General features: G+C 43.0%; 1 protein-coding gene across 18 annotated transcripts in view; it reads left to right on the top strand.

The window, feature by feature from the left end:
• The window catches only part of PSD3 (pleckstrin and Sec7 domain containing 3), a 151,792-nt gene that overhangs the window by 62,613 nt on the left and 73,197 nt on the right, over positions 1–15,982 (top strand). For all 18 annotated transcript variants that reach the window (XM_040655813.2, XM_040655816.2, XM_040655815.2 and 15 more), the window contains one exon: positions 11,570–11,613. In XM_040655813.2, coding sequence (XP_040511747.1) covers positions 11,570–11,613 — 44 coding nt within the window. The remainder of the gene's footprint in view (positions 1–11,569; positions 11,614–15,982) is intronic.

The raw sequence follows: 15,982 nt of genomic DNA, 5'->3' as shown, positions 1-15,982 counted from the left end.
ACCTGTCCCAGCATGTGTCCGTCAGCTGCTGCGACCCCATGCTGAGCATAGTAGAGTTAGTTCTCTCTTATCGTATCTTATGTTGCCATGGCAATGCGCAGTCTGCTGCGCTCTGGGTCTCCAGGAGCCAGAAATGATGGTGCTTTTGCAACATCAAGGTAAACATCTCTCTTTTCCCTTATATAGCATATCCACCCCACTGACAGCACTGGCTGTAATCGGTGCCAGCCTCCCCTTACCCCATGCCTGGGAGAGCGCAGCTCTAGGTGCTGGCAGCATGTCTGACCCACTGAGGGGTGCAAGCAGTGCCAGCTGCACACAGGGATGCTGGCAATTACCCCACAGCCACTGAGCCTTGTGGGTTTCCTGCTGGGGAGGAGCAAGGTGCAGCTCGTGAGCAGGATTGGCCGCTGGAGGACACGCTTTTCTAGCAGAATGATGTGGTCACAGCTGCCAGTAATGTCAGGGGGAGAGCTGGACCTACAGCTGCCCACTCTCAGCCCTGCTGCAGATCTCCATGGGGAAGGCATCTCTTTTCCCCAAGCCCCTGCTGGAGTGAGAGGCCCTGGCCAGGGACTGAGAATACTTTGGGTTGCTGAACAAATTCACTGAGGATGGATGTAATGGGGGCATCTCCATGGGGCTTGTGTGTGTCTCAGACTTCATCATGATGCTGTGGGCTTTCACTTGTTTCTCCAGTGCTTTGGGAACCCATCAGTATTTCTAACACCCAGGAGCCTGTAGCTGGCAGGTGATTAAACACTCTTTTTGCAGTGTCCTTTGTTATTTCAGACAGTAATGAGCATGGCAGGCCGTTGCAGGCAGGGAAGTGTGGCTGTGTGAACTGAAAATGAATCTCTAGCTTGGTATGCTGGCATTTGTTCCAGCATCTTTCTCTCCTCCTCTCTCCCTCTCGCCGTTGGTGTGTGTATGAAGGGGGCGTCTGTGCTGGAGAGAGGAGTGGAGCAGGGGTGGAGTTTCTGTCATCCTTTTTCTTTCTGTTTTTTTTTTTTCTTTTTTTTTTTTTTTTTTTTTCCCTATCCAGTGACGTGAGCAATGCCTGGAACAATCAGGCTGGCTCCAAACAGTGTGCCTGAAGATGCTGGAGGAAACAGCCTAGTGCTTTTTAAGCAAACACTGATTGCTTGAGCCTGGGCTCTCCAGACGCAACCTTATCCAATTCCTCTGCAGGGGATTGGGAAGTGCCATTAGCTTTCTTCTCCCCCATCCCATCCCATCACTTTTGGAAATGATTGGAGTTAACAGTGTTCAGAGCACCAGCAAAGTCCGGGTGAGAGCCACAGGTTCAGTGAAATACTCCCGAGAAGAATCCCTCTGGCGGCAATCCCATCGGTCAAAATCTATGAAAATCTCCAACTCTTCTGAGTTTTCTACTAAGGAAAGCAAGGTAAATGACTGAATATTTATAGTGTTTCTCTTTGCTAAGAATGGAGGTGATGATGTTGAGAAGGTTATGCTGTGCAGGAATTAAGGGCTTTGGATAATCTGCAGTGATCACAGAGTTGCTGTCAAGTCAGAAAGATCTCTGGGCTGGAGGAGAGACTGAAAGTGGAAAAGGTCTGACGTGTGTGGTGGTAGTGGTCGGGTTTTAGAGGAATGCCCTGTCACTGAGCTTGGTGCAGTAGTAAGCAGTGAAAACTTGCTACTGAATGCTAATTGGAGCTTCAGGAAAGGAGACTGAGTTAGCAAGCAACGTCCTTGCAGTTATCCATCTAGTGGGAATTATTTTCTGAAGAAAAATAGTTTTTGCTCTTTCTCTGCAGCTCTGTATTATAGTAGGTATGGGTGCTAGATAAAAACGTTGTCGTACTTGCATGCATGATGAGACATTGCCGTCAAGTGTTTATTACGAGCGCATCACTTATGTGCTTATAGGAATACATGATTGCCTGTCTGTCAGTGGCACAGACTATGCCCAGCTGCTACAGTGGTTGTGTTCAGCATTTCCTTGCCCAGCGCAGTTGTTTGTTTCATAGATGAACAAGCCCCACTTCACACAGTATCGCTTCTTTCTATATGCCATCACTACTGAGAGGTACCTGGGAACCTCTGGGCAGAGCTTTAGTACCTGTCTCCCTCCCAGAGATGCTCAGTGATTCTAAGGATTGGATGAACTTTATGCAGTGACCAAATATGCCTCTAATTTCATTCCTTCTGCAAATTGGTTCTGTTTGGGATTAAAAGATAAATTCATTTGGTGAGGTATGCTGAATGAGACTGAAGTATTTCAGGACAGATAAAGATGTTTAACCATGTCTCGAGTCTGCATACATGCGAAGAAGTAGGCATGCACACAGACCTCCCTGTACTGTCCCTTCTCTAAATCCTCTGTCTGTCCTGAGAGAAACCTCCTCTGCTATCATGAAAACACCCTTACGCTGTGCAAGAGTTCCTGGCAGAGCACACTCTGCCAGAGTACATGTTCTATGGTATTTCAGAGGCTCAACTGCAGAGCTTTAATCAGAGTGATGCGCACAGAAATAACTGATATTTTATTCAGTCTTTTTTTAGGAATTCCTGTTTCGAGAGACATATTCACCATAACTAAGAAACAGTGTAACAGTAAAGGTTATGGCAGAGGAATAGCATGGCCATCATTCTTGGTCTGTTGCTGATGCAGCATCTCCTACTTAAATGCTGCTACCTTGGCATGTGCCAAAATAAGGGATGGATCTTGCAAGTACCCTGCTCTTGCAAATGCTTTCACATTAGGTACTGGAGTAATTCTAGTCTGTTTGCTGGGGAAGTTTCTGCCTATGGGAGAAACTTGGGTCTTTGGCAGTGAGTGAGCCACCTTATCTCTGTACCTTTCTGCTTCCCGTCCCAAACTTAGTGTCCACTGTGTACCCATGGTGTAATGTCTTTCTCCCAGGGATGATGTCTGACTCTGATTGTTGCTGCTGCAGTGGTGATCACTGCAATCATCCCTCTGTGGGATTCCCGTTTCTCCCTCCTGAGCATAGAAGGTTGTGGTGAGGGATAGAGCCACTTCTGGCCCAAGCGGTTTAAAGTATATTGCAGGTTTGCTTTTGTTTGTGGTTCTCTTGCCTTATTTCATATTAAGATATCTGTATCTGTGAAGTACCTCGAACCTGTAAAGGCTGTTTTATGGAGGGCTGAGAAGGTTCCTTCCTTGCCCGTCAGTGGTACCTGCCTAGCTGATAGGATCATAAGCATGCATGGGTTTATTCTTCTTGTCTGTTTTCCTACTTTTGTCCCTATTACAAGCTGTAACATTTCTTGTAGACAGGATTACAAGTGAGATTTGTATTTTTGGCTCTGTCACTGGTTGGATGTGTGATTTTGGACAGCCCTGTTCTTTCCATGGATGCTTTCCCCCTGCTGTTCTTTGTCTGACCAACTGTTTTGTTCAGATGTGACCGATTTAGGGACTTGATTTATGGTTGAGTTTTAGCTCTTCTCTACTGCTGTATCACTGGAAGTTATTGCCTATGTGTTCCATTGCAAAGGAGGTCTTTCAATCAGTGAAGTCCATGTGTACATGCTTGTACATCACCTCTCACAAAATGTCTTCAGTTCCAGGCTGGATTTTCTTTTTTCTTTTCTATTTTTTTTTTTTTTGGATGATGGTACCATGTTGATCCCCTCTGTCTCAGAGATTTTGGTTTGCAAGCTTGTCTTTTGTCATATTTCTCTGGAACTTTTCCCCCTTGTCTGGACTGCCTCGTACTTTATCTGCTCCCAGTACAAAGGAACTAAGTACTCAAAACTGTTTCTGCAACTGCTTTAGCTGCCAGGGATAGGAGACAGATTTAATCTATTTGTGCCCCAGAAGCATATTCCACTGATGCCTTTGCACTTACATCACAGTCTATTTTGCTAATCTAGGGAGTATTACATACCCTTGCGCTCCAGCCAGTATGAACAAGGCACGAGCATGATGACTGTGTGTGAGATCTGCTTGCTGCCAGTGTCAAAGAAGTCAGGTAGCCCGCAGATCCATCATCTCCCTTAAAAAATTAGGAAATGTTTCTGTGAACATGCATGCACGTACACTTGTATATAAGAGTGTAGGCTTCGCTAGGTAATACGTGCTGGGTGTATATTATAGCAGGTATCACAGTCTGAGGCCAGCAAGAGAACCTGTGAAAAGAATGTTGTAAACTGATGTTTTCTTATTCTCTGGAGGGTAGTCTCAAACCCAGCCTGCAGGCAAAATGAGTTGGAAGACCTCAGGGTCTTCTGTGTGATCCAGCATGCTCAGCAATCTCATCTCCTGACAGACGCTGATTTCCTGCAGCCATGGACGGAATTGTAGAGTGCCTGTACCTGTCCTGCCTGCAAATGCACAAGTCCAGTAAAACAGCTCCTAAAACGAGTGGTGTGGCTGCTTCACTGTCAAGATACATTGCTCTAGCATTTTTTTTCTGTTCGTTTTTAATAATTCAGTATGCTGCCTTTACCAATATCATTAAAGTAGCACTCCAGCTAGTACAGGACAAATCTTTCTAGCAACCCCCTTGTGTCAAGATTACAGAGGAAGCGTTTCTTGTATGGCATTAATTGCTTGGCTCTTGGGAGCCCCAGCTAACCATCCTTTTCTGTTTTATGATGACGTATCTGACACAATCTTTTTTTTTTTTTGTCCTTCCTCCATTCCCCATCTTCTTCACATAAACCAGATTTTTTAACAGAGGAGTTTCTCTTAGAAATGTTCTCCAGTTGGTGACGCACTTGAAATTCCCTGGGTGAAACGATCTCTTTTCCTTCTCTCTAAAACATTTCTATCAACCCTATCTCCACCCACACCAGAACAACATTCATTGGTTCCATATGCTGCTGAACAGCTCTGTGCTGTTTTATGAATAATGTATGCCGGCTTGTTAGAAGAATGTTTGTTGTACAAACCAGTGGAATTTAAAATTGAGAGTGATAGCAGGAGCAGATAATGCTGCTCACTAACCTATGGGCTTCTTGGGGTACTGCTTTGGCATCCTCACTGTACCCCTCTGACAGGAAGGAGGAAATGCATAAGGTATCGGACATGAGCAGACTTTGAGGCTGGCAAGATGCTACAGGCACTCAGTGTTCTGAATCCTCATCTCACTAGGCGTTACAGATCCATGCATAGAGAGAGGAGAAAATGTGAAGATCTGAATGTTGGGGGAAGGTAGCGAATAGGAGATGGTGAAGTAATGTAGATCAAATGCAGCTAACATTTCTGGGAGAAGGTCGTCCTTCAAGGTGTATATATCTTCATATAGCAACGTATCTTACTCCGTTCAAACCTGTCAAAAGGTAGTGACACTGAGAGACACCCTAGTCTGAAGGACTGGCATGTTAAGTACAACACCTGTCAGGACTGTTTATAGACATCTGTGATGTTTGGTGTTTGTTGCTTCTGCAATCTCCTTCATTCCTGTAGTGTCTGCTTCTTAAGTTGTGCTTCTCCCTCCAGTAAATGGTGTATGGTGGGAGCTGGGCTGGTGCCTGGCTAACTGCTGTAGTCATCGGGGTAGAGCTGATGGATTGGTTCTGAATGAGTGAGAGAGCTACAATGGCATGCAGGCTGGAAGGGAGTGGAGTGAGGTTCCCTCTGTTCTCACCTATGGAACACAAAGGGGACAGATGGAGGAGATGCTTCTGAATTCATCTTGCCTGAAGGTACGCACAGACTGCTTTTCCAGTGCTAGCTGGCCCCTTCCCACATCCTGCAAGCTTTCCTGCTTCCAGGCTGGGGAATAGGAGATCTTTGTCCAGAAGTGTGTCTGGGGCTCGCTTGTCTGCCTGAAATCAACCATTCTGCTACAAGCCTGAAATGAAGAAGAAACGTCCTCAGGCAGGACTTGTGGCAGTAGCTGCAGGGTGACGTGGACCAGCCTCTAAGAACACAGTTGCAGCTTCATCCTCCGTCTCCTGGCTGGCTGGAGCATCTGATGGAAGCTGTAAAGATGACTTGGTGCATCTCATAGAATGGTTTGGGTTGGAGGAGGCCTTTCAGATCATCTAGTTCCAATGCCCCTGTTCTGGTAGGGATGCCTCCCACTAGACCAGTTTGCTCAAAGCCCCATCCAGCCTGGCCTTGAATGCTTCCAGGGGTAGGGCATCCAAAACCTCTCTGGGCAGCCTGTTTCAGTGTCTCACAGCCCTCACAGTAAAGAATTTTTTTCTGGTATCTAGTCTAAATATACCCTCTTTCAGTTTAAAATCATTTTTCCTCATCCTGTCACTATGTTCCCATATAAAAATTCCCTCCTCAGCTTTCCTGTAGCCCCCATTCAGGTACTGGAAGGCTGCTATAACGTCCATGCAGAGCCTTCTCTTCTCCAGGCTGAAGAGCCCCAGCTATCTCAGCCTGTCCTTGTAAGGGAGGTCCTCCAGACCTCTGACCATCTTCGTGGCCCTCCTCTGGACTTGCACCAACAACTCCATGTCCTTCCTGTGTTGGGGGCCCCAGAACTGGACACAGTACTCTGGATGAGATATCAAGGGAGCAGAGCAGAGGGGCAGAATCACCTCCCTTGACCTGCTGGTCACTCTTCTCTTGGTGTAACCCAGAATACAGTTGGCCTTCTGGGCTGCAAGCACACACTGCCTGCTCGTGTTGAGTCTTTCATCAACCAGCACTCCTCAATTCTTCTCCGCAGGGCTGCTCTCAAGCCATTCTTCACCCAACCTGAATTTGTGCTTGGGATTGCCCTGACCCAGGTGCAGGACTTTGCACTTGGCTTTGTTGAATTTCATGAGGTTGGCATGGGCCCACTTCCCAAGCCTGCCCAGGTCCCTCTGGATAGCATCCCTTCCCTCTAGCGTGTGAACTACACCACTCAGCTTGGTATTGTCTGCAAACTTAAAGAGAGTGCATTCAATCCCTCTGTTCGTGTCACCTACAAAGATGTTAAATAACTCCAGCCCCAGCACTGATTCCTGAGGAACACCAGTTGTCACCAGTCTCCACTTGGACATTGAGCCACTGACCGCAACTCTCTGAGCATGACCATCCAGCCAACTCCTTATCCACCGAGTGGTCCATCCATCAAATCCATTTTTCTCCAGTTTGGTGACCAGGATGTCATGCAGGACAGTGTCAGTCACTTTTCACAAGTCCAGTTAGCTGATGACAGTTGCTCTTCCTTTATCCAGTTGTGCTGTAACTCCATCATAAAAGGCCACCAAGTTTGTTGACGTGACTTGCCCTTGGTGAAGCCATGTTGGTTACCACCAATCACCTCACCTGTGTTTTCCATGTGCTGTGTTTCCATTTCCTGCAGTGGTCTGATGGTTCTTCCCCAGGAACGACTGCAGAAATCAGGACGAAACTGAATGTAAGCAGAGAGCCTGACAAACAAAAAACAGATCTGGGTGATTCTGACTCTTCAAAGTTGGATTTGTTTTTGCCTGTTTACCTGCTTTTGGCAGTCATTTCTGCTGCCTTCCCTTTTGCACTCAAAACAGGTGTAAAAAAGTGCCAGTGGTATATTTTCTTCTTAACAGGCTTATCTGGATACATGCAAGTGTGACCATAAACTGGCAATTACAGAAAGTATGCTTCAAGAGCCTATCTTATTTGGCCTTTTGAAGGAAGGGCTCATGCAGTCCCCAAGAGGTCTTGGGGCATTTCCTTGTGCTCTACTGGCCAGGCTTTGTTACCTAAAGAGTTTACCTTGATGAGTACCTTTGCATTTCCCTATGTCTTTGTCCCTGCGTGTGCACCTGGTTGTGTCTTCCTCTGCTTTGCATGCAGAGACTGACTCACAGCACAGCAGGCAGCTGGCAGGTGCTGAGAGCAGCCTGCTTAAATGGGTTCAGTGGTTTTTGCATGTGGTGGGTTTTTGAGGAAGGTAATGATGCAAAGTGACCTTTTATGTTTTTTTTCTCGTCAGCTTTGTAAATAAATGGGAGTTTTCAGGAGGGCTATCTGCGTAGTGTTGCATCTCTTTCCAGTTGCAATAAATTACTGATAGCTGCGAGATTGTTGAAATCTAGATATCTAGTTTACCTACTTACCAAAGGGTAAATGAGGATGGAATTTAGTGACTTCTTGTGAAGCTATGGGTTTTCTGCATTCTTTTAAAAAAAGAAAGTCCATATTTGTTGTACAGTTTATGAACAAAGAAATCCCACTTCAATTTATTTTTTATTTTTTTATTTTTTTAAGACACTACGAGCTGTTAAGGGTCAAATTGTAGCTAAAGAAAACAGCATTGGAGTTGAGAATGATTTGGACTATTCTGTTTTATACACGAATTAATTTATTTTATTCTCCCTTGAAAACTACTCTTGTTTCTCAAGGAAGCTGAGAGAAGTGCTGAGTCTGATGGACCCATAGATCAGCAGTTCTCAGAAAAGGAAAAACTCTAGGCCATGGATTTTTGGGGTCTGTAATATGGCTTAGAAGGTAAAGCAGTGATATTGGACACTGCTGAGTAGTGGGTAGCTAGGGGTCTGGATCTTGTTTACAGTAGCCTTGGGTGCTGAGAAGGAGTCTCTCCAAGTGGTATCAGTCCAGCTTGGAAGGTGAGACCAGTGAAATATTAGTTTTGACATTCCCTGCTGTGGTTCAGCCTCCTCTTTTTGGCTTAGGTGGTAAATCAGCCAAACACTTCCCAGGCTAGCAGGTAAGAAGCTCTGACTGTTGTCAAGTTGTAACTGTGCTTTAAATCAAGGTCTTTTCTTCATATTCCTGAAAAAGAGACATGAGTTTGTAAAACCTATCCTTGCACCTAGTCAAGTACAGTAAAAGCCATGTCCCTACCATAATCTCCAATCAGCTTTGTTGCAACTTAGTGAAGCATTTAAGTGATTGTGTTCAAGTTTGTTTGATTTAATCATACTCCACAGAGATGTCTGCTGAAAAGAGCTGATGTCTGAATCAGGGTTTTGGGAAACAGCCGTGAAATGACAGAGCAGGTGCTGGGCTGTTCACGTCTGCTACTGGTTGCAAAATGTGGGAGAAGGAAAGTAATCTCTGTATCATGAGAGAGCCCAGTAGATACTTGGAATATGCTAATGCTTAAACAGTGTTGGAGAAGGAGTGCAGAGCAGCTCTAAAAGGCTCATGTATCCAGTGGCCAACGCACAGCGATCTCTGCTAGAGAGGTGGGTTGAGGGGTCAAAGTTGAGAGCAGATGCATCGCCATCCCTTAAGAGGTCTGCTCACCAAGGTCTCAGTGAACATGCTCCGTACACAGCTGCCTGGGCTGCGGATACTTTCTAGGGTGTGCTCTTCCATTTTGCAAACAGGTTTGCTGAGAGGTTGTATTTGATGCTCCACTGGGGACACTGTCCTTTTTCCAGTGTATGCCATATGACTGGATTGGTGTCTGTTACTCTCTAAAGAAGGAAAATGGAGTCTGGCTCAAATGTAAAGATTGAGACAAACACATGTCACTTTCCACAAGGCAAAAGCCTGGGGCATTTGTTGTTCCTTCACCAATCTGGAGTTCTGCTTTTATGTGTCCTGCTCTTTGGCTGCAGTGATCCTTAGAGACCTCCTTAGCAGCAAAATCCATAAAAAGCAATACAGCACAGGGCAAGTGTTAGTTTTCAGACATTGTGACCCAATCTGGTGTTTGGCCCAGGGAGCAACAAGAGGCATTTCTAGTCCCTGAGGGCAGACTACGTTGCAAAAGCTTGTCCAGCCAACTGGGAAAAAATTCTGTCTCTTTACCTTGTACTGAGAAATAGCTTTCTGTCTTCAAACTATAGAGAATGCTTTAATAGTAGCAGCACAAAAAGGCCAAGTCAAAAATAATTACAAGCCTTTGATTAAATCGTTGGAAGTGTTGTGGCTTCTAATTCAAAGTATTGGGCAGCCCAAGGCAGTCAGTGCTGCTTTTCTGCTTACGTAGAAAAATGGAAGTGCATGTAATTCCTCAAGACTGCTGACTGTATGGTAGGAGAAATGTAAACCCTTTGTGGTTTTTGTTTGTTTGTTTTCTCCTGCAGACTATCCTTACAATCTCTTACTAACTCACATCTGAATGTTAAGCAAATTGCCTATAAAATGCCAGCAAATCCCTTTCCTTCACCTTGGTATGGCTTTTTGCCTTTGGGTTAGAGATTCTTGCACAGATTTGGATGAACAGACAGTGAGCACTCAAGAGTTGAAAATGGTTCATATTGCTATGGGTAGTGCAGGAAAGCCTTTAGTGGTGGGAACCTCTCCACTAGTGTGAGCAGCATGGGGGATGATTCCTCCTGATGGTCATATCTGTTCCATTGCTTTGAAAAACTTACTTTTGTGGCCTAAAAGTTGTTAAATGTGCAGCATCAGCATGAGACAAGTTTTACTAGTGTGTTTGACCTACTTGTGTATGGTTCAAGCAAGCCAGATTTTCACAAAGCTAAATATTAAGGATCTTCAAATAGATCATGCAGTACATGGAAGGGAGTCAGTGGATCGTAGGATGAGCAGTGGAATATGTTCATGGGATTCCCATTGTGAATTCCATTGTGATAAAGGCACAAGACTAGCTTCAACTCTGTAGTCTTCCAAATTATTTTTGGTTTGGGTCAGACTTAAGACTATTTAAGTGCTAACATTTCTGTTGAGCATGTCATAGCTATTATAGTATGTGATTTTCAGACTTGTTCGTACTTGATGTGCTACTTTTTGGTAATCATGTGCATCAACAGTTCTTCTACACATTAACATATTTCAAGGTTGTGTAGGAGTTATGTGCCAGAGGGAGTAAATCTAGCTATGTATATAAGGTAAATCACAAATGTGGATTATAAGTGCGAGAATCAGGGACATTCCATACCAAAATACTTCACTTGAGTCAAGTGCCCTATTTGAACAAATCCATTAGCTTATAGTAATTGCAGGCTTTTATCCGTTGTATGTATCATCTAATGAAGAGCTGAAATCAGATGTTCTTATCCAACTGATGTACATCCTTCCTCTCAAAAGGAATCCGTCTCAACTATTTGATCTCTTCCCAGGCTTAATTCACCCTCCCTTTTCATTGCAGGCTGGTTATCAACAACAGAATTGGGATCCCTGTTGTCAAACCTACTAGCTTCTGTCCTTTAATATAAAAGAGTAATTCTTTGTTAGCAGATAACAGTCGAAGACATTGATCTTCAAATAGAAAAACTGCATATAGTTTATTTTCTGTTTTACACTTAAATTAAATGTATTTATATATGAATGGTGGAAAGTATTCACGTGTCTCTGAGGTTCAGAGGCTTTGGATAGTCATGCTGGTACATTTTTATGGGAAAGCCCACGTGGTGAGATCTTGTCCCCATTAATGTCAAAGGCCAAAAAGTCTGGGTTTAGCAGGAATTAAATGTGACTTTGAATTGTAGGGCTCTAGTTCTGTGGATTTTGCAAACTTTTGAGATTATTGAAAAATAAAAAATAAAGTGATCCTGTTCTTGAAATTGAGCATACTCTCGAACCCTTTGTTATTTTTTCCTCAAACAATTTCTGCTCAAGACTTTTGTCTTACCATAAACAGATATGATTCTTAATCAGAGACTGCTCACTTGCTGGTAGAGTTAAATAATTCTCATTAGCATATTAATGTATGAGTAGCAGAAGTAAAAATAATCACATCTCCTTTCTTTCCCTTTGCAGGCCCTGTACAATTCAATCAAGAATGAGAAGCTTGAATGGGCAGTGTAAGTATACCGCATGGGATTTAGAAATTTAAAAAATAGTACCCGTGTGGTAATCTGTTTATAATTCCTATTTCAGTATCTGAGCAAGCTCCAAAGCCTGTAGAAAACAGCCAGTGTATGCACTGAGTTTGCTTTTCTGTTAATGAATGACCTGGCAATTTTGCTTCATCTGTTTCTCCAGTGAGGGGAGAGTTAGTGATAGGAGCCAACTGCATTTGTAAGGAAAGAGGACATTTCATTTAGTAGGAGACTGCAGCCTGAAAAGAGAGAAATTAAATCCTCCATTGTCCTATGTCTGCATAAATAAAACAGATGTTGATTTCACCCTTTATCTTTCAGTACATTGTGTCAGAACCACTGAATAGAAACATACGTCTTGGATTGAGTTTCCTGCTGTTGGTTTATTGTCTTGGTTTGTCTTCTGATTAAATATGGATAACCTGACAACAACCTGATACGAAAGATGATAAATTGAACAGTCTGATATCTGCTGATATTAGCTGCTTGTGGCAGACTAACACGTGTTAACTGCTGAAATACTGTGGATAAGAAAGAGCTTCTGTTTCTGACCATGTAAAGTTGACATTCCTCTGTGATTAGGTTTTATGTGGTGTAGGTATACCAGCAACAAGTAGAAGAGTCTGCTTTAGATCTTGCGTCTTGAAGAGCAGTAGATTTTGGTGTAAAATAGAAGAATAATATCTTTATTTATTTTGGCTGTACAAAATACTTGCCTGCGTGGATTTACCTACCAGAAGCCTACATGCCTTTCTGAGACTACATGTTTATGCATCTTTTGTGCTAGCAGTCCTAACACTGCCACAAGTCTTGCAAGCCCACTGGTTTCTGATCTTCCTGAAGATTTTAATTCTCAGGTGGCTCTCTTGTCAGGGCATAAAACCACCTATAAGGGCTGCTAATCCCAACTGAGACTGCAGCCCCTGTTTGGAAGTCTAAAGGATAATTTCAGAGTTGTGAGGAAGGTGTACTGGTAGTGAAAGTCACCAGGAAATGCAGTGTCTAATGAGCCTTACAAGAAGCAGAGTGAGTGCATGAGTCTTACCTCTCACAACATCAGAGCTCTTTGCAGGATGCTGTCATAGATATTTTAGACCCAGCAGAATCTGCTGTATGACTTTCACAATCCCAGAATTTTTAGCTCTTTGTTGGAGACCATATTGTGTCCAATCCATTTGGGCAGCTTCCAGGTAGGAACTGGCTCACACCTGGCTCTGCTCCCATTAGCTTCAGTCAAGGTGATTTATGAGATAGCCTGGTCCTGTATAGGCAATAACTCCTTTGGCATTTACATAGCCCAGTCCATATCCCTTGATAATGAATTATTTTGAGGAAAAAAATGCAAAGCAGGCTAGAAGAAAGGGAAAACAGAATCTTAAATAAGACTTCAGGGTATGCATGTAAAGCAACTCAGAAGGATAGAAGGATGCTGTAACTGATGTGAAAATTACTACCTATGGTGAGAATTGAAGCTAATTCTTGACAATGCTATAGAAGTAGTACCTTTATCCTTAGGCCTCAGAGGTCCGTCTGGAAGAGGGTCTGTGAAGATGTTCTACTCACTATTACACAGCTTTTTGCTGATGTAAAGTAGCTCCAGCCGGCCTTAAGACTGCCTGAACTGAAGAGAGAAAACACATTACTTTCTCTTGAAGAGAAAGGTGGGTGGGAAAGAGATGTGATCAGTTTTGCTGTGACAGAACTGAGGATGATCCTCTCTGTCTTTTCCAAAGAGTATCCCTTTGCTTTCCCTGATGGAGTTGGCTGGCAGAGAAGTGAGGCAATGTGGAAATAGGGCTGCAAAACCTCAGCATAAGCTGCCTCGTGACCCTGATGTGATGAAGAAACAGCTTTCCTCTAGCAAGAATTAACCATGAGACTCTAAGACTCTTATTTTAAGAGCTAGGCAACAGTTTAAGAGTGTCACCATCAATGCATTATTGGTGGATTAATGACCATCAGTAAGTCCTTAGGCAAGGGAGCTTAGTGGTGTTGAGTGTGATAGGTAGAACTGCCACCTGATCCTTATCTCAGCAGTTACAAGCTAGACATATCATCGTCCTAAATGGGTCACTGTCCCTTTCTAGTAGAATTACAGCCTGGTCCTAAGCCCACTAAGAGGCTACCACTGATTTCAATGCTGTAGTCAACAGCAGTGGCATCTTAATGAGCAGATGTGCTCCTCATTTATTTCCTCAGGCATTCTGTAGAAGGAATATTCTTTTATACTTTATGAATAAAGAAACATGAATACAGCTCTGGAAGAGAAAATTGCATTGCAGCTTTTTTTCTGCAGTAGTTCTAGTTTTGAGTTCTCCAAAATGTTAAAAGTGCATCACTTGCCATGATCTGTAAAAGAAACGAATCAGATGCTGAATCCATCAAGTAAATGTAGATCTGGAGAGCACTCTCCTCCAGATCCCAAAGCTTTTGGTTACTCTTCACAAGAACTGCCAAGAAGTGTTCTGCCATTTACTTTGATTACTTGCTATTTCCTCTTGCCTGTCTGCCGTTATAAAAGCAGTATGGGAAAATTAACCATCAGGTATATGATTTTTTCTGTTTCTTATCCTTTTCCATATTTCTTCTGTACAGAACACCATTCTAGAACTCTCCTGTCTGTTGTATTGTGGTACATTTCCTCGATCACAAGTCAAGCACAAAGTAGTAAGGAGAAATCACTGAAACAATTGGTAGAAATTCCTACTTACTGCAGTGAATCCAGTTAGTTACCGTTTGTTATTGTTTCATCCACTTAGTCCAACACATCCTGTTTTCAGTGTGCTGATGTCACAAGAACCCCCCCAGTTTGATGCATTTAGCCATGATTATTGTGTTGTAATTTCTCATGCTTCGTAAGCTTCCCCAAGGCTTGTGATTTTTTTTCATAAGAATTTTCATGATTACCTCTTGTTCTGCCCTGCATCTCCTATAAGACTAAATAAATTCAAGACCCTGTGAACATTAATAGTGAGAACAGATAACACTCATGAGAGGGACCAGGCTGTATTCTTTTCAGGTTGTAAAGATGGCTGCAAAGGAGAAAGGTGTGAATTATTCTTCATACCCATTGTGGGTGGGCTTATGTTTGAAACAAAGGAAGTTTGGGTTTAACATTAAGAGAAAAACTTTCTATCAATAAGCCTTATAACCCCGGAAATAGTTTTGACATTACGAGCTATGAACATTTATTCACTGTAGGGTTTCATGAACCATTTCAGGAAATACCTTTCTATAATGGATCAGGAAGGGTGGATCCAACCTTGGAGCTGAAGGGATGGATTAGCTGGTATTTTAGCATCCCTTCAGTCCCACTGTCTACAGTTTTACAACCCAGGTTTTGTAGGTGTTTCTCTTCCTTTGGCTTTTGCACCAATTATTGCCAACCGTAAAGTGGATAAGAAAAAAAGAGTTTGATTTCAAAGATGCCGGAGCTAAATGTGTTTGATTTGTGTGAGGTCTACACGGAAATGCAGTAGTGAACTTTGTTGTTCTCCTTTATTCGTAATATTGTGTCCACTTCCCGTTGCAGAAGGTAGGAGTAACAAAATAATCATCTTAAAATAGACTGAGTGGTGATCTAGAATTAATACATGAAATTCCAAGTTGCTGCTTACAAAATCGCAGTAACCAAATGGCTGCATTTGAGCTGGTTGTACTGTGATAGCTTCCTCCAAGCAGGACAGTACAGTTTTCAAGAGAATCCCATGGTTTATGACCAGTTGATGACACAGTTTTCTTTCCGCAGAAGTTTAGACGTGAGAACACTAATCAACTGCACTGAAAAATCAACTCCTTTGAGCTAGACAAAAATAGGTGTTTGAGACAGTGATGCTGGAGAAGAACAAGGCTGTGGAAAAAGGTTTCTGCCAAATTGCTTCTGAGTTTCCTGTTGCAAACCGGAGTGCTGAGACTGGGCTGATTGTAATGACATCTGTGCTGAAGCTTAACTTTTTCTAGGTCAAATCCAGAACTCTCTCCCCATTATGATTACCTTTTTTTTTTTTTTCTTCTCAATGTCAAGGATGTTTTCTGTTTGCAACTTAATTGATTTTATAGAGAGGAGACAAGTGGTGGCTGCTTAGTTCTCTTTTCTTCTGTCCTCTATTTGGGAAAGATGCCATGGGGAACTTCCTTCCACCGGTTTCTTAAGTCAAGCTCCTGATTATAAAGTTACCCATCCAGCAGTTTTGTATGATTATATGCTACAAATATGAATATTCTTTTAAATTGACTTTTAAATTGATGTACTCAGTCTTTTGCCTAGCCATGTCCTGTAAGTTTTCTACTTAAACTAATGAGAAGAAAAATGGAAGGCTTGATCATATCTGTCCAGTTTAGAGTGTTTTCT

Source organism: Gallus gallus, chromosome Z, assembly GCF_016699485.2.
Source record: "Gallus gallus isolate bGalGal1 chromosome Z, bGalGal1.mat.broiler.GRCg7b, whole genome shotgun sequence".
NCBI lineage: Eukaryota > Metazoa > Chordata > Aves > Galliformes > Phasianidae > Gallus > Gallus gallus.
The sequence above is the reverse complement of the archived record's forward strand: the minus strand, read 5'-3'. Positions and strand labels throughout refer to the sequence as shown.